Source organism: Vanessa cardui, chromosome 6 (assembly GCF_905220365.1).
Source record: "Vanessa cardui chromosome 6, ilVanCard2.1, whole genome shotgun sequence".
Taxonomy (NCBI): domain Eukaryota; kingdom Metazoa; phylum Arthropoda; class Insecta; order Lepidoptera; family Nymphalidae; genus Vanessa; species Vanessa cardui.
This window is the reverse complement of record NC_061128.1, coordinates 14,211,862-14,238,930: the sequence shown is the minus strand read 5'-3', so window position 1 is coordinate 14,238,930 and position 27,069 is coordinate 14,211,862. Positions and strand designations below refer to the sequence as shown.

The 27,069-nt window shown below is 32.6% G+C and overlaps 1 protein-coding gene across 6 annotated transcripts in view; it reads right to left on the bottom strand.

Moving 5' to 3' along the window:
* Positions 1-27,069, bottom strand: part of LOC124530653 (polypyrimidine tract-binding protein 1) — a 506,488-nt gene that overhangs the window by 421,579 nt on the left and 57,840 nt on the right. For 5 of the 6 annotated variants that reach the window (XM_047104894.1, XM_047104897.1, XM_047104895.1 and 2 more), the window contains exon 2: positions 23,485-23,511. The exons of the other annotated variant lie outside the window; for it this stretch is intronic. In XM_047104894.1, coding sequence (XP_046960850.1) covers positions 23,485-23,508 — 24 coding nt within the window. In that variant the 5' untranslated portion in view covers positions 23,509-23,511. The remainder of the gene's footprint in view (positions 1-23,484; positions 23,512-27,069) is intronic. 6 annotated transcript variants of the gene reach the window in all.

Here is a 27,069-nt window from a genome sequence, read left to right as displayed (position 1 = left end):
TGGTATAAACGTGTGGCAGAATTCCTTTGAAATTAGATAAGTGCAAGTTTCCTCACGATGTTTTCTTTCACTGCCGAGCACGAGATGAATTATAAGCACCAATTAAGCACATGAATATTCAGTGGTGACTATATTTGAACCCGTGATCATCGGTTAAGACGCACGCGTTGTAACCACTGGGTCATATCGGCTCGGGTTTATCTTATCGATATTTAATTAAGAAAATTTAAACCGAAACGAATAGAAGAAATAAACGTCAAGGAATTTAATTATTACGATCAATGATTCCGTCACGCTCTCTAAACAGAAGGCTTTTAAGCTGTTTAATTTGTATCCAGTATTTTACTGGCAGATATCTGTCTTGAATGATAAGTATTATTAATCAGATACGTTAGACGGATTTAATTTCAGAAAATAATGAGCGAGGGTGTATATATAATTAAACTAATCTTTCTCATGTCAAATGTTTTGGAATGAAGGTTTCCTATGAGAAAATAAATAAATCTTTACATAGTACAAAACAAAGTCACTTTCTCTGTCCCTTTGTATGCTTAAATCTACGCAACGGTTTTTGATGCGGTTTTTTGTAATAGATAGAGAGATTCGAAAAGGTTTTTGTATATAATACAAAGACAATATAGTAAAGAAACACTGATAATTTTATAAGTTTCTAATATGATGTCGTAAATAAACAAATTTTGTGGAACATTTAGTATAAGTATTACCGTCCGAAGCCAGGGCGGGTCGCTAGTTTACATATATTTAGTAAAATATATTTAAGTATCAGTTAAAATAAACACACATTATTATGATTGAAACATCTTCCTAGAAATTTACGCGGCACATTCGTATAAAATTTTACATTCTTGTTTCATGGGCTTTTTTTATAACCTTAAAATTGTCAACAGTATTTTATTACGAGCCTTACGCTGCCTAAAGCTGGCGGGATATAAAACACGAATGACCCAACTTCTGACGTCCGCCACAAATGTTTGACAAAGTACTACTGATCATACTGTTATCACAACGTTTTGTTGCTGCCCAAGTTTATAGATGTTTTTCTTTATGATGTACCTACGTGATAGTTTGTTTGTGTTATTTATTCCAAGTTTTATGAATATGCTTATCAACAACCAGCCATAATCTTCTTTCAGATTATTATAGAATTATGTTATTGCACACAGTTAATAATATATACATGTGTATATATCATTTATGGAGGTGCAAGGCACACACACACAAACACACGATTATAATATATGCTGTTGTAAGATATTGATATGGAAGGTCTAAAGTCTTCTGGCATAGGTGCCGTACTTATTTATACTGTATAAGTTGAATAAACCGCTTTTTTACTTATTATTATAATCAAAGAATTTGCTCAAACAGTGCTTATCCAATTACAAAATCAATGTTTAAAATAACCAACCACTGTTAGTTGCAATAAACAATTAAAACAAATATTGTTATCGTAAGCAATTGTAACAAGCAAGCAGAAGTTTTCACATAACATTCAACTGTAAATTTATACATAAAATATATTTCAAGCATTATTTTCCTCCCGTATAACTTAGTTCCGCAGTACTCTCAAGGTAAATTTATACTTGTTATACAGAGTAGATTGTTCGCATGGAAATGTGCCTACCAATAGATGCAAATCGCGTATTAAAAGCTTTTATAGAATAAATTACTCGATGAGTTTATTTAAATTATATAAACATATGAAATTATTGTATATATCAAAAATGTATATAGGTATTTTTTTTACTTATGATAATTTAACATTAAATTTGATGTCGAGAGTTGAGGTCGTCTTTAAAGGTTTAAAAGCGTCAACAGCAACAACAAAAACAACAGTAGCCTGTAAGTTTCCCACTGCTGGGCTAAGGCCTCATCTCCCTTTTGAAGAAAAGGTTCGGAACATATTCCACATGTGGCAGAATCTCTATGAAATTCGACACATGCATGTTTCCTCACGATGTTTTCCTTCACCGCCGAGCACGAGATGAATTATAAACACATGAATATTCAGCGGTGCTTGCCTGGTTTTGAACCCGCAATCATTGGTTAAGATGAACGCGTTCTAGCCATCTGGCCATCCCGGATTAAGAGCATAGTAGTGCTAAATTTGAAATTGGTAAAAAACATAAGGAAGGTCTAAAATCTCCAGCATTTTAAATCTGTTCGATAAATAAAGTGGCCGTACGCTTTATTACGTGTGAAGCGTAATCAAGCCTCGCCCGCCGCGTCCCAACTGTCAACTTATCAGAGGAGAAATTAATTACAGCCGCTATCAATCATGGCCGACGACAAACTGCTTCAATGTATTCATTGCGAGACTCGGTACTTGTTTAATAACAATTATAACTGATTTACTAAGAAAAATCAATAATTGATAGTAAAATTCCGCAGAATTTTTTAACTTTGCCGTTTCGTAAATTCAAATCGTTTGTAAAAATTACAATGTTATTCGATAGAAGATTTTATAGATTATATAAAAGCGTGGAGTTAATACCTGTTGACTTCCAGGCTTATATTACAAACATATATAATATATAAATGTATTTTTTAAATGTTGAAAAAGAGTAACTACTGATTTTCTTGCCGGTTCTTCTCAGAAGAATCTACTTTCTGAATCGGCGCTGTGGTAGTTTCACTTAATTGTAAAATGACGAATACTTGAATAAAATTTATTTTGATGTGATTTGATTTGATTATATTCATTAGTGTGGCACAAGATGTATTAAAAAAAGTAATCACACTAGTGGTGAAATATTTTCATCTATTCCATATGAATAAGATTTTTAATATAATCATAATACATCTGCGGATCACAAAATCTAAGAAATTCTTATACAGGTTTCAGATGAAACGTAAGAAGTAATTTGAGACTTGGAAAAACTCGCCGATGCTTACTCGGGTTTGACCCCTCTTCGAATCTTTGGTTAAACTATAGGTATTGTATTCGCTGGACCGTTTCGAATCTTAATCAAAACATTTTACCCGAAATCACCCCATGCCGAATCCAATTTCATTTCAATGATTTAAAGGTTAGGGCGTAATATGAACACATAAAAAAAAACAATATTTGAAATAATCCGACCAAGTTTCTTTAATATTCAGACAAGTCAGTCTAATAATTTGTAAATATTCCTCTAGAAAATGTATCTGATAAATAAATAATATTCAATAATCTCCAAAAATATTTGTATATGCGATGAATTTGCCGAATTAGATTGCGTCTTGGTCGATGATCCTCCACACCCCACGCAACGTCCACGATTCCGATCAAAGGTTTGGCGCTTACCTTGCTTCAATATTGAATCTCGCTATTCAGTCAATAGCTCCAGCGACTTACAAACACTGCCACAGGAAAATCAGTGGAAAGGCCTATTCTTTAATAATTTCCTATTAAAAATTGACGTGGCACATTAAATGGTATTGGTAAATATTGACTCAAGGTCGGATCGACAAAGTTATTGGTTTTTGTTGAAAATAATCAGGAACAAGGAGCCCGGAAGATTGCAGTTTGTTACGCTCTTGTACCTTTAAGCACGTAGAGCTATTGGTCCTGCATCTGAGATCTTATCAGTCGTATCGAAATTGCCGACTTTACGTACTATGAGAGAGAAATAGAGAGTACTATGTTTAGTCACACACTTGAGCGCTAAATTTTTCTGCATAGTTGGTTAATCTCCACTGATATGGGATACAATGTTCGAAAACAGTCAAGGTCTTCAGTCATCAACATCATCGTCACAGGTAAATAATGATTACCGTTGGATTTGTAAGGACAATCTTTGTCGAACACAAATCACCTAAACATACAATGTTTTGTCCTCTTCCAAAAAATTTATGGCGTATTCGAAAAAAAAAAAAACAAACAAAACATTCCTTATACCTAACATTGAATACATTGTACGATTTTATATTTCAGTCATGACAGCAATCTACATATCATTTAACTTCTCGAAAGATATGCCGATTTTGCATAAAGTCAGAACAATTCCAAGATACAGCTGTTGGGATGTGCGCTTTTAAATCGGATGTATATTCCGATTCAAATTATCAACTGAATCGGTTCAAACATTATTGAGTTACAAAATGGCTACGGATAAAAGAGGTTCCACTAATTGGGTTACCTCGAATAAAATTGCCTGTTTTATATAAACAGACCGATAAATTTTGAGTCTGTGTTACAAATAAGTTTTATCAATAGCCAATTTTAAATTCTGCAACGCATAAAAAAGTGATAAATACGTTTAAAAAATCAGCTGCAAATACAAAACAAACGATAAAATGGCTTAAATATTTTCAGAAGCGGTGATTAATCTGTTCGAAGTTGATAAAAGCTTTCATTTAGATGTTTGTTTTAGCGATTCCTAAGAATGTATCTAGTTGAAGAATATTTTCTTATTACACGAAATTATTTTGGGCCAGCTTTAATTGATCTTAAAAAATGCGGTAGTAGGAATTTGTAGGTATCATTTTAGTGAATGCCACTTTATATTGGTATCGGTTTGAAGGGCGAATGAACACAGGTTTGAAAAGCACCAGGGGTAGCAGCATCTTCACTGAAGATGAAAAAAGAGAGTTGACAAATATCCTTGTCAGTCGTGCTTAAATAATTAACAAAGGAAAATTTAAAAAGAATTAAATTAAATACTAAGTATATCATTGTCTTAATTATTATTCAAGAAATTTATACGCAAACTCATTATCAAAGTCTATTTTTAAAGCAATCAGCGACCGCAAAATTCAGATTTCAACCTTGGCCAATTAATAAAGTTTTTGCAGTTTGTTTACTCAACTGGCGATCGGAGAGGAAAATTTGTATTTGATTACAGTATTTACTTTACTTTTCATTTACTCAGTTTAATTAGCACGAAACAAATATATCAATTATATGTCTTAAGTTCTAGATTTCAAATCTGTATGAATTTCTGATTCAACTTCAACGTTAAGTGGTAGCAATTTTTTCAGGTTGTTAGTCTTTCTTTTGTTCTGGCCTCATAATTTTAAGTCAATAAAGTCAAAAATAGTTAGTATTCTTATACTGACCTACCTTTCTTTAAATAGTTCAATAGACAGTCGGATGGAACGAAACAACGGAACTGTATCTAAAAGCTATTGACAATACTCAGACCTTTCTTTCACACACTTTATAAACTCATTGGTCGGTCCAATACAATTTTATTGAGTTTTTCTATCAAGGAGTTGAAAGAAATAGCTCGTTTGTTTTAAGGAGATGCTTGTTTTACACTCTCGAAGCTATAAATCCGTCCAGAAATTATCATCGGTCAGGTTAGATTTCTGTCCTGTAGAGAGTGTAATGAGTGCATTTTTAATTTTGAACACATTTTGCCAGATATATCTCCTAAACGGATTCTTCAAAATTCTTCAATTAATCAAAACATTCTTTATTCAAGTAAACTCATAATTTAATTCGAATTGTCATGTTTCAGTATTCAGTTAAATGTAAAGCTGTTTGGAAAGAAGAACCGGCAAGAGATTCAGTAGTTTATTCTTTCCACAATTTTAATTACACCATTAAAGCACTATTAATATTATATCCTCTATATCCTGTCTAGAAACCATGAAATACTAAGCTTTTTTATCTTAAATATTATCTTGTATTTACTAATATGCCTTATTAATAATTTTTTGACATGAGATTGAAATTTTTTAATAGTTAAAAATAATTGTTTTTGATATTGTACGCCGTAGACAGTCTTTTCAAAGTAGACCAGTATGCGTGATTACTCGTATAATGATATTTCTTGTAACTTAATTTTCTTATACTGCTGCGTAAAAAATACCCAATTAACCCAATTATAAACAAAACTTTGCAGACGTTTTGTCAACTCAATTCGCCGAATAATTAAAAGAATATATTTGAAATAATTTACAATTTTTTGCGTTGCTAAAAACTACAATTAAATTTATTTACTTCTCTACCTTAAAGGGCATTACAGCGTGTTTCATTCCGATTATTTTACATTCGTTTCATTCAATCTAGAGAGAAGGCTTGCTGAGCCAGACGGGTATCTCTCCTCGCGTATGCTTTGATAAGATTCCGGTATGATTGGCTTTGCCATTGAGTTTGATGATATCAAACAAATTACAAATTCAGTGACGACAGACGAAAAATGTCAAAAATTGAGGTCATGAAAACAGTGTCCTTATTCGAATATCAACTTCAACTTTGATAAAGATCTAACTGATATACCTAAAAATAATTTGGATAAATCTAAACTGTCTATACTTCTATACTAATATTATAAATATGAAAGTAACTCTGTCTGTCTATACCGAATTTGATGAAATTTGAAATCCAAGGACGGAGATAGGCTACTTTATTCCCTATGAAATGAAAAACAACCACCTAAAACGCGAATGAAGCTACGGGCGACTACTAGTTTAAAATAAACCCCAAATATGTTTCAAATAGAGAGCCCACAACTAGTAGTCATGACGTAATCAATAATTAGGCACAAATTAGTGTCCCTAAACAATAGTACATAAATTATTTATGGATATTGTTACAGCACACATGCCCTGATTAAGACTAATTACTATCAGCATATGGAAATTGATATCATTGAGTTAAAAGCCATGTGGTTCAATTAGCATAGTTTTATAATATAGTTCTATTAATATAGAACCTCCTTTATAAATAACTTTATGTTCGTCTGACCGATTTTTGAAGTTTGACTGCACAGAATATTTTATAGTAGTATTTATACAAACTCAGGTGCACTTTCTGATATCTTAATTTAATTATGGAACGTAGGTCTAGGTAGACCTGGCTTTGGTTGCTTTCCAAGATGTGTAAATTCTTCCAACGTTCCAGATTCAAGGCTATTTCTAAGTTTTTCAACCCATTAAAATGTTATTGACCTGACCTCTTCTTATAATTTATATACATTTTACCGACGAAGCATTTTGGACTGGACAACGTAACGATAATTATTTGCTTTTGTTATTCACACACCCACACAAAAGATCATACTAGCAATTAACTTATGTCCATCTATAGTCAAAGAATCGTTATCGTATAGCAATAAGCGATCGCTAATGAATTACTCGAAAAAAGTCGTATATGCCTTACATGAATTAAACCTAACGAGATACACAATATTTTTGTAAGGAAGTGTTTGAATAACTTCTTGTTTAAAATTCTACGTAACATTTAATTCATCCTATAAACAAATATAGTAATTGGACATTAGTACATAATATAATGACAATGTACAACGACGATCTTATCCCAGTAAGTAATTAAACCGCCTTATTGCCTGCACCGGTGGCAGGAGGGCTGGTTCGTTTTTTGCCCAGAGGATCGGAATTGCGAATCAACGGGGAAATGCTGCTAGCATTCTTGCCATCATTCCACGCGGTCAAGATTTACACAGTAATTATCTTCAATTCATATTAGCGTTTAAGGAATTAATGTTAATCATTCTTATGTTTTTATTTACTTTGTGAAGACAATGTAATAATAGTTTATAATATCTTCCCATTGTTTCTAATGGTTAGTTCCTGAGATCAGCATGTTCAAATAAACTTCCCAGCTGTTAACGAGTGATGCGATAAAAAGTATTATTTGAATCGATTGTAAGAATTAAGAGTCAAAGGTCACGTTTTGAACTTTGAGGTAATATTATAGCCATTACTTTGACAAAGTCAGCATTTAATTACATTTAACATTTTGTATTTTCTACTCAACATACAGGGAATGTGACATTTTGTATTACAACTGTATTATTAATATGCTTTTTATTGTTGTTTATTTGGCTATTCATAAACAACGTTGCAGATTTAACTGAGTTGAAATCTCGAATGAACGCTTATGTGCGAAAGGTTTTACATTGTACAATTAGTGAGTCTATGATTGATAGCACACCTTGGGAATGAAACGATAGCATCGATGTATTTAATAAATTTTACAACAAAAAGTCCGCTGATTTTCTTTTGCCGGTTCTTCTCAGGTATTTTCTTTTTCTAACCGGTAATGTTTAATTTGATTATAGATAAGTAAGTGTCATGTTGAATAGAGGAATTTGAGTTTGAGTTTGCCGGTGACAATATAATCTAGTTTCGTCGACTCCATCCCCCAGACCGGCCTCACAGAAGTCACTGTTAGGACTTGCGTATTCTCAAGTGCACTTCACATCTGGTTTGAATTTCACTCCCTTCAAGCCCGGCCATGCTGTCACTAGTAACAGCATACAGTCAAGTACTTTAAATTATTACATAGTATAAACCAAAGTCGCTTATCGCTGTCTGTCTCTATGTATGCTTAGATCTTCAAAATTATGCAACGGATTTTGATGCGGTTTTTTTAATAGATAGAGTGATTCGAGAGGAAGATTTTTGTGTATAACACATGGACAATTTAGTTCCTACTGGGATGTCATAGCCGTACGAAGCCGGGGCTGGTCGCTAGTATTTAAATAACTACATATGAATATGGCGGTCGCTATATTATAGTTCGAACCAAACTTAACTATATTTCTTATAGTTGCTCACTTCCCACTACAATAATTACAAACAGTTATTAATTAAGATCGACCCTAAAACAATACAAATTGCTAAACTATTGTTATAGAACAATCATTCGTACAATTGATTCCGGCTTTTAGTATTCATTACCGATTCCCTATAATTTGAGACGCCAATAAATTATTGATTACGGATCATACTTCTGACTCCCCCGGGGGACACAATGGGTATCAAGTATGGATGTTTATTGCTACAGGATGCGACAATTGCCTTATATTGGCTATAACGAACGCACCCAAGTAATACGGTCTTGTTAAGCCGATATTCTATTTTATTATTGTAATGGACCAATGTCTTCGAGTGTTATCGGAAATGGAATAAAAAGGTCCATGTAATATGTTTTCAAGTGTAATGTTGTACATGTGTGTGTAATACTCGTAAATCCGTAGTGTAATGTTTTGAATGTGTGAGTGTTTGACGGCTTTGTAGTTTGATTTTTTTTAACGAAGCAACCAGGCGATGTGATCTACGTAGAGATGGTTTATAGCCCGGATAGATGGATTTTTATTCCGAAAATGCACGAAAGCGTAGCAGTTTGAAGTAAATAATTTCACAGTAATCGTCCTATACGTTTGATGGACTTTATTTAACTCGACAAAAAGGTAGATATGGAATAAGTATAAACGTGAACGAATTTTTAGTGACTATATATTCTTTTTTTTTAATTTTTCATTTGCGATTTCGCTTCCTGTCAACTGAGTATCTTTTTTAATGATTTTTTTTATTAGGTTTATCTACAACTTGTAACATTTTTAGATACCAATCTTATAAACTACTTAAAAAATTATATTGCTGACGTGTTTGTTTTCAAACCTGTGGTAGAACTTTTACAACCAATAAGAGAGTGTAATACTTCTATATAGATTAAAGCTAAATAAAATAATAACAAATTAATTAACTAATAACTAAACGATCATTATACAGGTAAACGGACCTTACATTCCGCAAATAAGAACTGTAAGTAGTTGCATTTTTCCATCACAACGTACCACCAATCATGATAATATATTGGCAGTACCTAAGTAACGATTCAATCCGCCAAAGACAGTGTTATGGAATATTTAAACAGCTTTTACAGTTTCTTAAATAGATATATTTTATGTGCTGTTACGCAAATTGTGAATGGATAGTTGTAGAAATTCTGAATTAAATATTATGCAAGAAATTCCCCAGTGTTTTCGACCCTTGACAGTCATTGTAGTCTTGTGTCTTGCCCCGTTTTATTATTCATCTGTCTACTTTAAATTGCCTCAATTTGTATGAGTTAAGTAGTTAATATATTCAAAGGGTCTTGTCAGTTGTCCAACAGATACGGGCAGCGGACGTCGAAAGTATCAAACTAATTTATCAGTCTGCAGTTTAAAATGTGGGAATCGTTTTCGTTTTCCTTACACAGAATCGAGCGTGTTTACTTAAGACATGTACAGATTCGAGATTAAGACGCGTACACACGCGTTTAAGCGTTCATGTTTGCAAATCCGTTATTACAGAACGGGATCTGTAAGTACGTACGTTAAGGATGGGTAAATATGTCTTCGAAATTAGCTGATGATCTTTTAGAGATATATTTAACATGGAATATATGTTGCTCGGACTGAGCAAAGTCATTTTAAACAAAACACTTTTTTAAAACAAATTTATGCATATTCAGAATATTTTTAGAGTCCTCCTAAGTAAAATGAAATGAAAAATTACTACTTAAAAGGCGATTTACGATTATATAACGTAATTATAATCATTCTTATATTTGGAGCTTTTCTCTTTTTTCGCTTTTCTTCTTTTCTTAGCGGACACCGCCGCCGCTAAGAAAACCCTACAGTATATCTATCAAAAAACTATACGAGAATACTTTAAGAAATATGTTTAAAAAAAACATACGAACTGATAACCTCCTCTTTTTGAAGACGGTTGAAAATATATAATAATTGAGTCATCATGACCAAGCCCTTAGCGATTCCGCAACAAAAAAGGAAAGCTTGAAATTTTTGAAATATGACATGTTAAGATACACGCGGATCTCTGATGTGACTGCGTTACAATGAATCACGTGCGTCTTACATACATCAAAGATATTCTGTAATTATTTATGTAATCAAACGAGAATATTGTGACATTTAAAGCTGGTACACATTACATCTGACCGAAAGGCGTATCGCGCCGAAATGTGTCACTTGCGCGTATTCTAATAGGCATGTTTACATTAGCGGATCCCGGCAACAATATCCGCTAGGACGAGTTTACCGGACGCTTTTAACTGTCGAGTTGAATATTTTTATAGATCTACTAGCATATCCGGTTGTCGCCGTGGCTGCGTTATGCATTGAATTATATTGCATGATAATGTTTAACTAATATCCTTCTTTGATTTAATTTCATATCGAAATATTTAGTTCTAAAAAACATCGATCTTTTTGTCGATTCATTCAAGATCTAGATTCACTTATGAAGGCACCTTTCAAGTTAAACTATTATCATTCATCATATCAGTGTGAGTTGATTACCATGAAAGCAAATCAATGCAAATGATTGCCATGGGTTTCAAGTTTTACGTTGAAGAGATCGCCTTCGATAATAGATTTTTTTTTTGATGTGTGTAGACATAGGCAATGTCGCTGTAAGAAAAATTAATAATTCCTTATTTTGACAATGCGCCTTGTAAACTAATATGTTTCGTTCCTATAGTTAAACTGGCCTATTCACGCTTTAAACTTAACGCAACAAACTCTCATCATATATTCCTATTCCATGGTACCTACACAGGTGTTCTTGCGAGTACAACTACCGGCCCACACGCAGCCCAGTGCTTAAACATCGTCGTATCTTATCATTATGTACTGAGGCTGCATCCATTAAACTGTCGACACAGCACACAATATAAATATCAATTGAAAACAAGTGCTGTTCCTACATACCGTAAACCAGACTTTAGCTTAACTATTTCAAAACAACATACGTCAAAAGTTGGAGAAGAATTTAATCAAATCATTTCTTAATACATTTCTCCCAAGCCCATGTTTTTCTATTATACCAATAATGCAATTTGCTATTAAACCAGGAATCCGATATCGAGGACGTCTAAGTTAGAATTATGAGTCGATATTTCATCGTAAGGCGACTCATTTTCTCATCTACAACTTACAGGTCGTAAATATCTGGGCAGTGGTTGACGGCAAGCGTGAATCAAACTACCGCGGTTCCATTGTTTCTCTAATTCCATGTGCTTGGTACATGTTTATATAACTTTCTCTACTAAATGTACAAAAAGAAATGTAAGTAAGTAATATGCTACTCCAGTGTAAATCAATAATACGAAACAGGTTTCAGTTTGTTAAAATAAATTTCATCGTTTATGAAACTACAGTCACCCGCGACTTCACTTTCGTTTAAAGGATTACTATGTCTATGTCTCCTTGGAATTCAAGCTTGCTTCATATCATTAAATTCGATAGCAGATAGTTTGGTCGTGAAAAAGCAACAAAGAGATTGGCATTTCATATTAATGATTAGTAATCAATAGCAATGTAACCTGACAAAATTGGCACGGGTACTTTCCCTAACTCATATATTCAGATGGGACGACATTTCAATTCGACAGGAGTGAAGTAGACTGGACTCTATCCGAATTTTAGGCTGCTAATAATGTATTAAAATAGAATTTAAAAAAAATCTCGCTGATTCGAACCCAGCTAATAACCAGCCACTGAACTATCGAGACATAAAGAATAAAAGCATAACTGCTCAGCTCGGCGTAAGTAAATCGAATCACGTATGTTCCATAAAATATAAATGCAACTTTTTACCAGACGCTATTTCAAAGTATGCTTCGAATTGGTAAGTTCAATTTCAGTAGCATTTCTAAGTAATGCACCGGGGGTCTTTACTGCTGTATTAAATATTAGATGCAGTCAAATATCGGATACTGAGGCCGAGAGAAATGAGTATTAGATACGGGAATATATATAAAACAATTTTATGTTTTTGACATTAAAATGTAATAAAGATACTCGTGTATTAAATTGACAAGACAAACCATTTAACGATGACTTAATTGCGGTCAAATAAAAGTAAGAACTGAGATGGCCCAGTGGTTAGAACGCGTGCATCAACCGATGATTGCGGGTTCAAACTCAGGCAAGCACCACTATATATATGTGTTTATTTTGTGTTAATAATTTATCTCGGGCTCGGCGGTGAAGGAAAACATCGTGAGGAAACATGCATGTGTCTAATTTCATCGAAATTCTGCCACATGAGCATTTCACCAACCCGCACTGGAATATGTTCCAAACCCTCTCCTTAATGGAAGAGGAGGCCTAATCTCAGCAGTGGGAAATGTTGTTACTTTACTAAACGTAAGTCTTGATGACAAACAATAAATATTTTTATTTCTTACTCGTTCTTGGTGTAGATTTTAAATTGGAGGAAGCAACTTTGTTTTCGATTATATACATAACAATACCGCAATTGGTTATAGCCCATCGTAAGGTTCGAAGGAAATTAAAATGTCCCGGAATTTCATACGATAAGCATGTTTCCTCACGAAGGTTTCCTTTTTACTGAACATTATAAATAATATATTACTCTAAATTACGCGTGTAAATACTCTTCCCAGCAGCTTTAACCAACCTTCTGTTTTTTACGAATTTATCCACTGGACGAATCACAACATGATATAAAGCAAAGTCACTTCGCACCGTCTACTATCAAATAGTTTAAACTACGCAATGTATTTTAATGTGGTTTACATCGATAAAGAAAGAGATTCGAGAAAAAAGGTTCATTATGTTTAACGCATCCTGGCTGAAAAAAACATTTTTTTTTATAAAATGTTTGTTATTTAATTTAAATTTTGAAATGTTGTAGTGTAGATAACAACAGTAAAACAAATTTATTTGCAGTAACGTAGTTAAATATTTATCAAAGCTATGTTAAATAAACATGATATAAAAATTTAAATGCCAAAGGTAAATTTTATTTATTTAAATATATATACTGTTATTATCTACATTAAGGAATGTAAAAAAATCTCTAATCTTGTAACATTTTTTGGCTGTAAATAGGTCTTCAAGTGCCTAAATTAAAAAAAAAAATGGACATAACTTTAAACTATCAATAAAATCACACATAAGGTTATGTTACTAATAGCTTTGGGTCTAGTCATAAATTATTCTGCCGCTAAACATGTTCGGTATTGATGTTACGGTTTGAAGGACGACTCGACCAGCGTAATTACAAACACAAGGGACTTAAAAACTTAGACCCTATATGGCAAAGTATTCATTGGTCTGACTTCTAACAGCCCTTAATGATTCAATAAAATTAAAAGCCACAACAACAGCCTGTAAATTTCCTACTGCTTGGTTAAGGCCTCATCTCCCTTTGAGAAGGATTGGAACATAATCCACCAGGTTGTTTCAATGTGGGTTGATGGAATACAAATGTGGCAGAATTTCTATGAAATTAGACACATCTAGATTTCCTCAAGATGTTTTCCACACCACCCAGCAGTAGAAGAATTATAAATAACAAATTAAGCACATGAATATTCAGTGGTGCGTGTCTGGGTTTGAACCCGCAATCATCGGTTAAGATGCACAAGTTCTAACCACTGAGCCATCTCGGCTCTTTAAAAGCCTACTCGAATAAAGTATATTTTGTTTTTGATATCATAACATATCTTCGTAAAGCGTCAGAAGTACTCTTGAATATGAATACAGATGCCCCATGAAATTTCTAAGAGAATCCGTAGCCGTGCCACTTGTGATTCACCGCGCGTGACGGCTAGAGTGGTCGGTCGAGCAACAATGGTTTAAGGAATCGTTCTCCGGTTAACACTTATTGGTCCACGCGCTCGAAACATTCTTTCTAATACGGTTTAATTCTGTGAGTGCTTTTAGCTTTTATTTAAACAAAGAATCAAAACGAAATTCTGACGAAAGAAAGTATTTACTTTTTATAGCATTATACAAGTATATAATCTATACTATACCTATAAAAAAAATATGAAAGTAACTCTGTCTCTCTGCCTGTTTGTGCCTTCATGACTGAACTTAAAGTGATGAAATTTTGTATGAAGCAAACTTGAGCTATAAGAAAGGACATAGGCTACACTTTTTGCCTAACACATGACAACAACAACACCATAAAACGCGAAGCCGCGGGCGTCTTCTAGTTTAAATATGAAGGTGCATTTTGGAATATTATTGATATTATTACACTGAATCCTAACAGAATTAATTTTCAATAAATGTTAATACAATATTAATTTAAAATTAATGCCATTAATATGTAATTTATTGTCATATATTATAATAAACTTAATCGATTCTAATAATACAACAAGTTATACATCTGAGTATAAATATTAATTTTTATTAAAAATTGATTTACGAGAGAAAGGTCTCGAGGTAATCATGAAGATAGCCTCATACAAAATTGATTAAAGCGATTTACGTCGTCGGCGAAGAACGGGTTCTGCAAAACCATTTTCTATTTTGATTTTTAATAAATAATTTCGCATGCCGCTACATAATTTGCATGAGATAAATTTTGACATACGATCCGTATTAAATATACAGGTATATAACCTAACATTTATACTGAAAAAAATGCTTTGTATTTTTATTTTTTATAAACCGAATATTTATATCATGAAAAAAGGTTTTATAAAAAAAATGCGCCACAATACTCGGTAAAAATAATTCGAATTGCTTTATCTAAATAAACAAAACACCGATTTATTGTACGCATATTATATATATATATTAAGAATGACGACCCCCATGGTCGAGTGGTGTGTACACCGGTTTTCACGGGTACGCCACTCTGTGGTCCCGGGTTCGATTCCTGACCGAGTCGATGTAGTAGCAGTAGTTTTCTATGTTGTCTTGGGTCTGGGTGTTTGTGGTACCGTCGTTACTTGATTTCCATAACACAAGTGCTTCAGCTACTTACATTGGGATCGGAGTAATGTATGTGATGTTGTCTCATATTTATTTATTTATTTATCTTTAATCTTCCGAAATGACTGTTTAAGTTATCGTACAAATCGAAACGTCACGACCAGTCATTGTGGTGAATCGGCATAGACCACGGACCGACAGAGCGACCCGTAATCAAACTTTACCAACTTCCCCGGATTAGTCCTGACATTGTTTATTTAAGGAATCAAGCCCCGCTTGCCATCAATTATGCAATTTAATTTAGAAATTACATCAATTCAGAATAACACTGCTATTAAATTATTTAAAGATTTTCTTATTAATTACAACAAATATACATCTGACTCGCACTATATAAACTGCCTCATACAAAAATTTGAACAATCTAAACATATACTTAATTCATTATATAATTATAGACTGTACTAGTTGTCAAATGTGAACTTGAAAAAAGAATATTTTGTATTTTTGGACGAATATTTCAATTTTTTTTTTTTAATAATCGAAGCACTGATCTAAATTGGAAACGCTTAAAATTAATATTATTTATTTCGGTAAAAATTTTGACATGACGTTCCGAGGTCACATTTATTTATTGTTTTCAATTTTTAAAATAAAAACATTATTATCGCTTTTGCCAATACCATACCAATACCATATATTTTAAGATTGGGAAAATTGTTGATAATATGTGTTATACTTTTGACATTATGCGCTTAGGCAGCGAACTTAAATTTTCTCGCTGACTAAGTTAACCAAACATTGACGCTGGAAAGTTAAAAATGTGCTGTTGCATATTTAAGCACGTGTGAAGCTTAAAAAAAATATTTGAAGGCACTTTTACAATCCAATAAGTTATTAAATTTTAAGAGAATTATATAAAAATTACCTATTAATATTATTTGTATAATTGTATGGTATTAAGGTTACGTGTTATAAATATTAATGCCCTTAACTTTTTCTATTGTGACGTTCACCAAAATCAGATGTGTCATCATGTGTATACGCACCCGAGGGATTATTGTGAATGACGCCCTAAATCTAAGGTCGAGACTTTTATGCTCGTGGTAATAATTGAATTTATATTTGAGATGAACCAAAGTGATTCAGTGGTAATAATATATTACCAACGGTCGTGGATTCTAATACAAGTATCACTGAGTTTTATATATTTACTAGTTCTCCATCCCTGCTTCGCACGGAATTAAAGATATTTTATATTTTTACCTTTCTTTACATAATTTTGTTTTCTTTTTTTTTAATACATACATATATGTATATATATATATTGATGAGTCTTTATTATTGAAACGAAAACTCCATGGCGGCTTGATTTTTTCCATCATTGTATTTCAACTTATTTACACAAAAAATCTTCATCATGAATCACTGTCTATTAGTGAAAACCGCATGAAAATCCTTTCAATAGTTTTGTAGTTTATATCGAACATACAGACAGACAGACGCGGCCGGAGTAGTGATATTGTTTTATTATAAATTGCACCAATTGTCATGCTATGCTATTCAAGGAAACGTGTTGATAAATGAGTCAAATGACACTAACAATTTTGTAGTCACTGACATTGAAATTGCTTCGCGGAACAACTCCCCTAATATTCTCTCTTCCGACAAGAGTCCCTAGTCTAGTCCATTTACGGACTACAGCACATATATTAAGAATAACTATATCTAGGTAAGATTAATAAAATGCAAAAGTTCTAAAACAAAAACATAAGACTTAAAACATAACTCGGATATCTTTTGAAGAATTCGATGCCGTAAATAAAATAGAAGCCGATACAAATACACAAATAGCATTTGGTATTTTATCGATTTACTAAATTGTTTTAAATCCCCTATACAGAAATAGGTTACAAAGAAGTAAATTTTTTGATTCGCCTAATCTCAAACAGCTATTAAGCAGCACCACTTACTTAATCTATAACAAGATAGGAATGAAAACCTAGTAAGTTACTAGTAAGGACTAGTACTTGGTGTTGGGATGGCGTGCTCTTTCATTACAAAAATTAAATGCATATACAATATTTTATTACAAAACAAATATGTTACACTAAACTTAAGAGTAATATGCCTGAGTATATGTGTGTGTGAATCTTTTGATATTAAACTTTTCGATACATTGCTTCATTCAATTTTAAGAGAAGCAAATAAAACGCCCGCATGCTACTCACAAATAATATTCAATGACATACTACATCATTTAATCATTATAAACTAGCAATAAGGCGGGCTCTTTACTCACTGTTCATATATACAATGTACAACGGTATAAAATTACTTGTAAACAATTTTCATACAGACTACAAACCATGTAGTAAACGTTGATACTGTGTCAAACTGCCTGATTCAAGCCGTTAAGACATTTTACTAAGTAATAAAATCAATTGAACTTTCCGATGAGGAAATGCCAGGATAGTGAAGCTCAAAGTCCACTCGGATTTGCTTCGTCCAGTCCCAAGGAGTCCCAAGGAGTGTCACTCGCGAGTGTCAATAACAATCGTACAAAGATCAATCGAGACGAACAATGCGTTTTAAATTGATACTCGTTCCTCTTGTATTCTATGCGTTCACGCATCGTTCATTCAATTTAGATGAAACTGTGTTGTTTTTTTGTAGAGCAGAGGCCCAGTGGTTAGAACGCGTGCAGCTTAACCGATCGCGGGTTCAAGCCCAGACAAGCACCACTGAATATACATGTGCTTAATTAGTGTTTATAAATTCATCTCGTGCTCCGTGGTAAACGAAAACATCGTGAAGAAAACCTGCGTGTGTCTAATTTCATATAAATTCTGCCACATGTGTATTCCAACAACCCGCATTGGAACAGCGTGGTGAAATATGTACCAAACCATATCCTCAATGGAAAGGAGGCTGAACCCCAGCTGTGGGAAATGTACAGACTGTTGTTATTGTGTAGTTTTTGTTGTTTTGACATAGTTCTATCAATGGACACAGGACCGGACTCTTGCAATTTACATGATGTATGCCAAGCATTAGTTAGTTCATGAATAACAAATTACAAGACCACAACATTTATAAAACGTTTAAGCCGATAAACGAATCGTGTTGACATATTTAGTGAGGTATTCAGTAGAACCTCATCATAAGCATGATATAGGATTTGTTTACCACCCATTTTTTAGTTATTTGTCGGCATTACTGTATACCTTCAAATAACTTTGTATTGTTCTTTCTCTTCAAATGTTACGTGAACTAGTGTAATCAGACAATAAAATTATAATATTTTAGATCTAGTGATTAGTGACACAAGTTAATTTTTTTGTACGTTAGATAGGCATATGACTCCACTCGACCTGATGGTAAGTGGCAGTGGAGTATAAACGCGAAGATGACCATTAAGAATGAGCTGCACTAGTCGCCTTCGCCATGCTTTGAAGGCACCGTTTAAAAGAGGAGGGGAACACATGTGCTGGTACGTACTAGAATATAATATAATATAGTGTAATAGAACATGTGTAATTTGAGACGCAATTTGATGGCAATTTAAAATCTGGTTACAAATTCATTTTCATAAAAGAAATAAAAAAACATTCCAAGCATGAAATATCTACAAGGTCATTTATATGAATAATTCTCTAATAATAAGTGTCTCTAGCCTTAAGTGTAATTCATACAAAAAGAAAAATCAAGAACCCATTAAAATAATCATATAAAAATCGACCTAGGTATATTGATTTTAGTCGGTAAATAAATAAGTCAAATAATACATAAAATAACTCACCATTGACATTAAACTTGACCATTTGATGGTCACCGTCGTAAGTCATTGACATGACAAGTAGGTACATAATTTCATTCATTCTTTACGCGGCGAACTGACAACCATTGTGTCTAAATTATCATAATTATATTTTTCTACTTACATTGTGTTCAACTTCAAAATATAATTTGTTTGAATCAGCTCCTACATATTGGAGTCGTCATTTTACAAAATAAGTTAAATGTAAAACTACCGCCGGTTCTGAATTCAGATTCTACAGAGTAATAAGTAAAAAAGTATCACGTCATCAGCCGATCCTTACTTTCTGGTCTGACAAAGCTTGGTTTTGTCATCTATGTAATCTTATAGTAGGTATAAGTCGCGTTATTTATTATACCTACTTATTTGTACCTTTTGTTGGTACTAACAAGTAACCTACCATGAAATCGTATGAGTGCAATTTATTAATTAAGAAATTTTTTACCAGATTTATGTAGAATTCTAAAATTGGATCATTCGTTCAAAAGGTTACAAATTTTGTCTGTTTGTAATATTATCATAGATAATTGTTTACAACAACTTTCAACTAAAACAAATAATACATATTTAATACAAGTATAAATCCTACGTTGCCTTAAATAGTCATAACGGCACAGCATCTGCGCATCCCCACTGACGCACGGAGGTCAAATTCATTGCTCTCAATTGACTGCGCTGGAGATACGATTCGTTTGAGTACTTGCAAGTGGGTGAATCAATTGTTGAGACCTAGTTCGCATGAAAACATAGATGGTGTATGAACTCACACATACAGTGCCATTTGTTATTTTACTATTTATATATTTAATACTAGCGAACTGCAACTGCTTCGCACGGGTGCGATACTGATACTAAATTTACTAACAAATTTGTTTATTTACGACATCACATTACAAACTTCTAAAATTATCAGTTTTTCTTTACTATGTGTGTGGTCCATGTGTATGTCTGACTGTGTATTCTGTAGCTCTTCAACTAAATCACTGAACCAAATATGGTGTTATTAGGTTATACCAAAGCTTAGGAAGCTTGATCTCCATAAAGAAATACATATGCAATTTTTTATGACTAATACTTAACAACCGATCCCTAAAACTCGAGCAAAATCGTTGGCGACAGCTAATATCATTAAAGTATAACTCGAGTTGTCACCTCTATATTGAATTTTTAATCCAAACTTACATTGTGACGTCTAAAGTTAACACGCACGAGTATGTCGTAAACAAATACCTCCTACTTTATTATGTTTGAACATGCCATTATAATGCTAATAAAACGTAAAGTAATAACCAGTAAACGTTTACGTTGGGGAACAGCCTCCTAGACTCTTAAGACGGGTTCTTTGTTTACAGCATACGTAATCACTATCTACTACCTATATATATAGGTTATCTTGGATTCGTAAGAAACTTAAAAATTACCACTCATTTTACCAAAAATACTAACAACTTGGAAACTATGATTACACTGGATTAAAGCCTAATCAAAAACTCTACCATAATACGATTTGTACGAGTGACAGATGTTCCTGTGAAATATTTCTGAATAAATAAATCTCGCCAGTGTTCGGTCGAATTTGTATTCGCGATCTTTGATTAAAATCCACTGATCCTTAAATTTCCACAAGTATAAGCATCTTGAATTAAGGAATAAGAAATAACAGTTTTTCAAGTTTTTCAATAAGTTTTCTACATTTATTCATTCACTTTAAGGCCTCAAATAATTCGGGTCGAACCGTGTCAATGCTTTCGAAAGAAAAAAGGGACTGACCACTTAAGGAAAATCACATAATTGAAGAACAGTAAACGATGCGTAAAGTGGGGGCGACCCTTGAAAATAATTTTCGAGTCGGAGTCGTGCCTTCGTCGAAGGTCACAGGAAGGGTCCATACATCATAAGCGGCCCATAAAAGATTAGGAAGTGCCTGACAAGTGACTTTACTTATTCTTGATCCCTAAATTTATTTGGAGAAATTTCATTTAATCATCCATCTCCATATCCAGCTTTGGAACAGCGTACTAGAATATGTTCCAATCTGTTTAAACGGCTAGGTGACCTTTAACTAGCAGCCTCACTTTATATTTAATTCTTAATCTAAAATATTAATCTGACGATATATTTTTTATTGCTAAATGGTAAACAGATCCTTGACTAAGAAAAACTTAAAACAAACTTAAATGAAGCCACATCGAACAGAGGCATTTTATAAGAATCAAGACATAAAAAATGGAAAAAATATATATATGTATTTTTATAAATTCCTATTTGTTGTATTGCAGATTTTTTCTCACTCTCATATCTCTGTATTCATAAGAAACACTTATCGAGCCACATAACGGATACACGTCTTAACATTCCTCGCTATTATATTCTGCTATATTAATTGTTTATCAATCAGCAAAGTTCATGTTAGAAATACAGAAAACAGTAAATACTATTGACTAAATATTAAGCGATCGTATTGAGTTAATAAATCACAGTGTGTACATCATCACTGATTAAAATTTCCGAGCAGTAATACTTTTAACGATACAAATCGAATACGAAATAAAACCAAGGTTATACACTCGACCCGTCCCAGTTGCTCAATATTTTAAAACGTTACGTGTTCCAAATATTTTAAAGTTCGCAAAATAAAATAATTGTGGTTTAACGATCACGAAAATATTAATGTTAACACCAATATATGCTTGATGCATATGACGTCAATTTAAATCACTAAAAATCAAGCAAATAGGTCGGCAGACAAATAGGCCACATCATAATAAGTTGTCACCGCCAGCCTTAGACATTGGCCTGTAAGAAATATTAATCATCTTTTCAACCTTGGTAACCAATATTATTTGTCCTTTAAGGTAAGGTACAACTATTATTTCTAAATATTCTAAATTGAGCATGAATTACTTCTTTACAAACTTATTTTAAAAAACAGTTATTGTTCAATTCAGGCGCTCTAAAATGTTGCTTTTACTTTTGATCTACTGAAGACTTACACCTACCATTAGATATGTCACGGACACAACATATGTAGACAAATTAACCGGTCAAGATGACCTACCAATATAAAGATTGATAAGATCATCAATCATGATATAGTCCAAAAAAACATTTCCATTTTTAAGAAACGTATTCTTATGACTGATATAATTGTCATCATATGTATCATTTTATGTAACTGTCTTGTAGAGAACAACTTTCTAAGCTTGTACTACATCGTTAACAAGAGTGTATACATCCTTCTGTTCGCAAACTTTTAGTCGTAACCGTCTAACCCACTAATGACATAGAAAAAGCCCTTTTTGTGCAGTACGCGGTCGTTCGTCTTCCAGCCCTCGACGTGTACTGACGACTGGATGTCCCTGTCTTGTTCGAACATCGCATGAGACGAATGATACTTGTTTTGTATTCCCAGATATTTTTAATATTAGCAATTCGTAACAAACTTAACTAAAAAAACACACACACAAAGAACCAAGATTCGACGAAAAGAACGAATCGCGATTATATTACACGTGTCGTGGCCAAAAATTATGATATCCTTCATATTCTGATTTTGGCAACGTCACTTAACTTTACTTGAAAACTTTACCGCTAAGTTTCATTGCAATCGAATATATGTCCAACGCATAGGAAATAGACAAAGCAGATCAGTACTTATTATTTTAAATAGAAAAGCAGTACTATTTTATAGACAGACACTATTAAGGCATCCATATTTTAAGAGTATTATGTTAATAGACTAGACAAGACAATTAAAATTATTGACCTTAAAATTACGGCGTTCAAACGAGAACCGCGTTTTCCCCCACCATCAAAAATTTAAATGAGCTTCCGTCGATCCTGGATCCAACGCAGTATTTTTTCTCCTCTAATGCCATTTTCGGTGGTATTACTCTTAAATGAATATTCATTCAGTGCGAAATCGTTTAGAGATAATAGATTGAGGTTCATATTAGGCACGCAATGAATTATGGATGGCGGTTTAGTATGGAAGAATGCGGAGCTCTATCACATTAAATCGTTTAAAAAATTATGATCGTGTAGATCAAGACATCTTTAATTCTGTATATTTACTAAGATTACTTTTATATTTATCTAGTACCACTAAAATGATTATAGAATTAACCGAGATTTAAATTATAATGAAAAGTAAATAACAAAGTATAAAATATTTTAGTAATAAAATTGCCCACGAACCTTGTCTATAAAAAGTCCTTCCATTACCTGAAAACAAAAAAATAAATAATTAACTTCAAGAACGAATTAGCTAGAATGTTTCATATATTTTTTATAGCATACTTTTTTGTTCACGCCTCTTTTATAATATGTATTGATCGACATGTTATAAGAATCTTATTTTTTTAAAACGTCTTAATTTTTTTATATGATACATATCATGTTTCCTGACCGAAGTTTAACTATACCGACCACTGTCGAGCACAAACCAAGTCTGAACAAATTATCCGATGAATCGTAGGGTGACAATTATAAAAGAGTGAACATTGAAGCTGTCAATAAGAGCTCTCCTCAAAGATGAACGGCTTAACGTTCTTTGATCACGTATTCGGTCTTCTTCGTCGATGGTAGAAATTTGTGCATCCCTATTATTACACAGTCAAACAACATTTATTAGTATTGTTATGTTGAAAGTTAAAGGTAAATGAATCAAAGTAAGTAAGTATAGCCACAATATCTTATCTACCCAAGGTTTTAAATGTAAAGAACGAGTAAGAAAACCTTCGTCAGTTTTCAAATTCATTCCTTTACCAAGTATTTAAATCTTAGTACCTTTTGAATCTAAACATCAAATCATTGCGACGCAATATGTCATTCTCAATCGGTAAAGCAGATTATCGCTCATACTGAGCACACGAAAATAGATCTTAAGATGCCGAACCTTTTTTTACCTCGACAAAACTTATATGAGAAATATTTTATATTTTTTAAAGTAGCGATGTCTATAAAAAGTGTTGATGGATACCATTAGGTGTTATTAGTCACCTACCAGTATGCTAAAGTTCCTTAAAACTTTTATAAGCCAAAACTAAAATCTCAGAATCAGGTACCTCATAAGCTAGCTTCTAGACGTATTACTATTCGGTTTCACCAATTCACAGTATAAAACCGTAGGTACGCTACATTCTGAATTTATAGCTCTCAACGCGCCGTAAGTAGTCGCCTCAACTTACCTACTTGAAAACGAGAAGAAATTCATTTCAATTTGAGCTTTTCACGTTAAAATAATTACAAAATAGTGCCACTTTTCACACTGCTATAAAGAAATGGTTTATTACCTTGGAAGAAATACGAAACTTAATATCTTATATATTGTACATTGAAACAGCTATGTACTAATAAATGTATCTATTTATGTACTTAAATATATTAACAATTTATTTGTGGAAAGCATTCCTGGAAGTAGACTTGTGAAAGTTATCAATAACACTTTTTAATTTTAGAACACAGTAGTTACTAGGGAGTTTATATTTACCTACTTGGGGTGGGAACTGTCAATGAATTAATTTGCATAATTTGAATTACTCCTTTCTTATCTTGATATAATGACATCAACACGTGATCTTGTAATTTTTTGTAATATTAATTATAAGATTGTCATTTATTAATTAATATTTTACTTCTCCCAAATGTATAAATACACATGTATATTTAGTTACATATAGCCACATTCTAATGAAAGATATATAAAAGATAAAAGTAAACAAACTGTTCTACTTATTGCATGCGAAGTGCTAATAGCTCAGATATATTGAACACTACTATTAATATATCGCTATTTATAATGCAACACTAAATACTTACCTGTATTGACTTTATTTTCACTTCTAAAGTTCCGATAACAGCCTTGTCAACATTTCAAGTGTCATTTGTAGCGAAAGCATAGTGAACATCATAGATTATCCAAGCTCTAGACCAAAGATATCGTGTCGATTCCATATCAAACATTGTACGAGTATATTTGACTTTTGTCCTCTTATGTTTGTAATAGACTATATATGATTTATTATTATTTTTTATTAGTTTTATCGTTATTTTTTTTTTTATAGTTATTTCATTATTGTCACGGCCAGTCTCAGCTACAATGGGTACAATAGGACAATAATATATTCAAAATCTGTTATGTTTTCAAGCCCAAAACTTAAGCCGAGTGGAGTACCACTTTCACTTAAATACTTACTATGTATATTCACTTTCAATTTACTTCCGTTTATTCAATCGAATACTTCGGAACAGATAATAATGCGTAATATATTTATTACTATTCATTTATTTTTTAATTATAATTTTTTTCCTTTATAAATATTTCTTACAAAATAATACTTGTGTATATTTTTTTTATTTGAAAATTATTACATTATTTTCATCCTCATTGACAAAAACAAATCGTTAACAAACTCATATATTTGAATGAACTTTTAACACAATTGAAATTCAGTATTCAACGGAAACGCATATTACTTAAACCTCGTTGAATTTCAACTCGAAAGAACTCTAGAACTAAAATTGAAAAAAAAAACCAACCGTTGTAGATATATCCCCAAAGGATGAAGAAAAACGGTTCTTATTACCTAGCCAGTCGAAAGTAAGTTGGCATTGTTGAAAGTTACAGTTTTCAATCTTGAACAACTTTGTTCATAATTCAAGCTAGGACGAAACTACGGCCGTTCGCCACTGGGAATTTGTGAGTTCGTGTAAGAACTTATTATACAAACACGGAGGCAACTGTCCTGTCACCAAACAAATTATCAACGTCAAGCGGTCACAAGCACGCCATTCCCTGGACATTGAATGAAAATAAAGAAAAGTCTTTGTGAACTTTAAATAAAAAATAAGTGTATCAAAACTAGGTACAATATATCATGAAACAAAAATTTTACGATTTTTTTTATATCTAAGATTAACTGTTTTAGGATGCTTCAAGTCAATATCATGAATTTTCTAACACACATATATATATATATATATATATATATATATATTCCTTATTTGATTTAATATGACATCAAATTTTATTTTTATTATACAGTTAAATCGTTTCTTAAACCTGATATGAATGAAAAAAATATGTTTGTAAAAAAATGTTTAAGACATACAGAAACAATTGTCCATTTTATGTCCGTTGATTCCAACTTACAGTTAGTGTTAGCTATTTATTTGTTTGACTGGAATCCAACAAAATATTGATGTGTATATCGCATATAAAATAATGCCAGACGTTTTGGGACACCGGTTAGGTACGAAGTTGCTTTTACAGTACTTATCATTTATTATCGTTATAGTCCTTAGTTATAATAATAACAACAATGTTTTTTTATCTAATTTTAAGGACGAATATATGCCTCTTCCATCCAGTTATCCATAAAAATAGCAATGATTGTTTTATTTAGGAAATAACAAGGACTACCCAACAAGATGCTATCGTAGTCGAACGGTCTACGTAAGTGTACATCAGAGTTCACATAATAGGTGTGCATCTCCGTGTCAAATCCGCTTGGACCGCGTGTCGTCGCCTGATAAGCATTCGATGGCTCTGCATGTACAAAACAAAAGATATAGCGAATGGGAGAACAATTAAAACACATATGAGAATATTGCAATTGCATAATATGGAAAAAAAATATAAATACTTTTTGGTTCGCTACGATAAAGGTAATACGTAAATTGTTGTGACGTGATGACTTATTTAAAATAAGATCGATTTTGGAATGTCGTTAAAGGAGTTCGAAATCAATTTTAAAATTAGAATGTTTATATTTATTTTTT